Source organism: Lolium perenne, chromosome 1 (assembly GCF_019359855.2).
Source record: "Lolium perenne isolate Kyuss_39 chromosome 1, Kyuss_2.0, whole genome shotgun sequence".
NCBI classification, from domain to species: Eukaryota; Viridiplantae; Streptophyta; class Magnoliopsida; order Poales; family Poaceae; genus Lolium; species Lolium perenne.
In genome coordinates, this window is record NC_067244.2 from 8,260,591 (window position 1) to 8,263,202 (window position 2,612).

Sequence of the window (2,612 nt, forward strand, 5' to 3'; positions counted from 1 at the left end):
CCGATGAAACTGAAGGAGTAAAAGTAAGTATATTTCGAGTTATTACATAACTCTTAATATACTCCCATCGGGAGGTCAAGATAAAAAGTCATCATATGACTCTAATAAATGTGTCATTCCAACAGCCGAAAAAGGCACTCGACAATATATTCTCAGAGCGCTTCAGTCGCGGTTAAATCTCTGAATGCCGTAATACTTTACGAAGGTAAGACCCCGAGATCCGTCCTGCGTGGCGTGGTAACGCACATGAATGCGCTCTGCTACTTTTTTCCGTATCAACAGATGCGAAGAAAAATCCTAACGGACGCGTTAGGTACCCGATAAAATATGACTGGAGTTCGGCATATGGTAAGACCTTAAGCGGCACATGTCGAATTACACCAGTATACCGGGATCATGTCCAGGGACTTGATCTTGAGGTAGGTTTTTGTGGGATTGCCACGAGAGCAGTTAACTGGTACCTGGTCCGTCAGATGAACCAGCCCCATCTACCAATATCCCTGTACAACATATGATTATTGTATGACAATTATTTAGCGACTCGAAGAAGTCATGTGTTAATTGTAATGATGGAGATTTTACTCGATTCTCCGATTCAAGCAAAATCTCGGGGGCTACTGACATAGGCATTCCCAATGGGCCTGCTGAAGAAGGTACCCGGAGTTTACCCAAGGCCCATGACTCGAAGAATATGAAGCCCGGAAGCCCAATTAAGTATCGATTTGGAAAGATAGAATTGTATTAGGAATAAGAGCTTGTAGCTATTACGGGACGAACTCAAAGAGTCTCCCGATCTTTGTAAACTTGTACATCACGAAACCCTCGGCTCCGCCTCCTATATAAGGGGGAGTCGAGGGACGGAGAAATGATCGATTCCATTGTCAACATAACCCTAGTTTTTAGCAGTCGAGTACTTTTCCGGCTGAAACCCTCGAGATCTACTTGCCCTCTACTTCCGCTAAAACCCTAGTCTACAATCCGTAGGCATTGACAAGTTAATACCTTGTCACCAACCAAGAATGGCAGGAGGAAGAAGAACGGAGATTCCAGATCTGACCATCAGATTATTCGCCGGGGAAGAAACTAAAGCTAAAGAACCTTACAACTACTAGGAGCCAGACCCCTCTCCCACCCAGCGCCGGCCACCATGGCCACCGGCGGCGAGGGGGAGAGAGGCCGGCGATGGGTGCAAAGGCAGAGGTCAAGGAAGAGAGGCTCCACACGGGTATTCTCCACGGGGTACTGTAGCAGCTTGACAGAGGAGGAGGGGAGAATTGCAGTCAATAGCACGATAAGTGTCTTACTCTTACCACTGAACACGCCCCGACTTGGACTTCTAAACTGGGGCCCATCTTATCCACGCAACCGGCGGTCGACGGATGTGATCCAAGGTGTCTTAATCTTATTATCCAGGAGGGAAGCTCCGTGTGGACGAGCGCGCGGCAGCAGTTCACCTCGATCCACCGCGCGCAGTCCTGCTTTGTATGTACGTTAGCTAAATCGTTCCAGCTTCCTTCCTCCCGCTCATTTCGATCCTTTCATCAAACCCAAGCACAAAAAATGGCCGCACCTCACGCCCCTGCCGTCGCCGCCAACGGCGCGCCTTCCGCCGGCCTCCTGCCGCCGCGGCGCCCTGCACCGTGCAGCGCCGTCCCGCTGCCGTCGATGAGGAGCAGCAGCAGGACCGCTCCTGCAGGGCGGGTGCGCGCGGTCGGCGACGTGGCGGCGGAGGGCAACACGTTCCTCATCGCCGGCGCCGTGGCAGTGGCCCTCGTCGGCACCGCCTTCCCCATCTTCTTCTCCCGCAAGGACACGTAAGGATCGACCATATCTCCATCGCCTCTGTTCCTCTGATTGTTCATTCATCCAGCCATCCAGGGTTGATCCATACGTGCGTGCATGCATGCAGGTGCCCCGAGTGCGACGGCGCCGGGTTCGTGCGCAAGTCCGGCAGCACGCTGCGCGCGAACGCGGCGAGGAAGGACCTGCCGCAGATCGTCTGCGCCAACTGCAACGGCCTCGGCAAGCTCGGGCAGGTCGACAAGTAGTAGAGTCATCTCCGACACAAAACATGCACCCGCTGAGTGGATCTTCTTCTTTGTCGCCATCACCGACCCTCTCCCTCTGTCTGTAGAACGCATGAATGTTACAGGAATGAATTGATCTGGCTACTTGCAAAACTCGGCTTGCATGCAAGATGCACCGGCTAGAGGCACTCCTGTAAAATTCATGTGTTTGCACAGAAGCCTCGTTCACTTGTGTTTGTTGATCTTTGTTGGTTAATCTGTGTAAGTGTTCCAATGTACGTGGTGTTAATATGACGTGTGTTCCGGCCTATATATGTATAGATACATGTTTTGTGTTGTTTCACTTATGATTTAAGAATAAATGGAGTCTGTAATTTGCTAGTTGTATCTTATTTACAAGAGAGTGTGCAAGTACAACTCCACCATAGAGATTCAAGTACTGCCTAGATTTTGTTTACTTAGGAAAGAAAAAGAAAAATGACTGCAAGCTTTTAGAGAGAAAGACACTTCCAGCATGCACTTGTTACCATTCAAGATGTGTAACTTGATTATGGTATCAAAATGCAAGATTGTGATCTTTTGAAA

At 49.9% G+C, this 2,612-nt stretch overlaps 1 protein-coding gene across 1 annotated transcript; it reads left to right on the forward strand.

The window, feature by feature from the left end:
- Positions 1-1,436: 1,436 nt before the first annotated feature.
- On the forward strand, positions 1,437-2,370 carry LOC127342562 (uncharacterized). The gene is made up of 2 exons (XM_051368540.2): positions 1,437-1,814; positions 1,910-2,370. The coding sequence occupies exons 1-2, from the start codon at positions 1,561-1,563 to the stop codon at positions 2,046-2,048; spliced, it is 393 nt and encodes a 130-aa protein (XP_051224500.1). The 5' UTR covers positions 1,437-1,560; the 3' UTR covers positions 2,049-2,370.
- Positions 2,371-2,612: the final 242 nt, after the last annotated feature.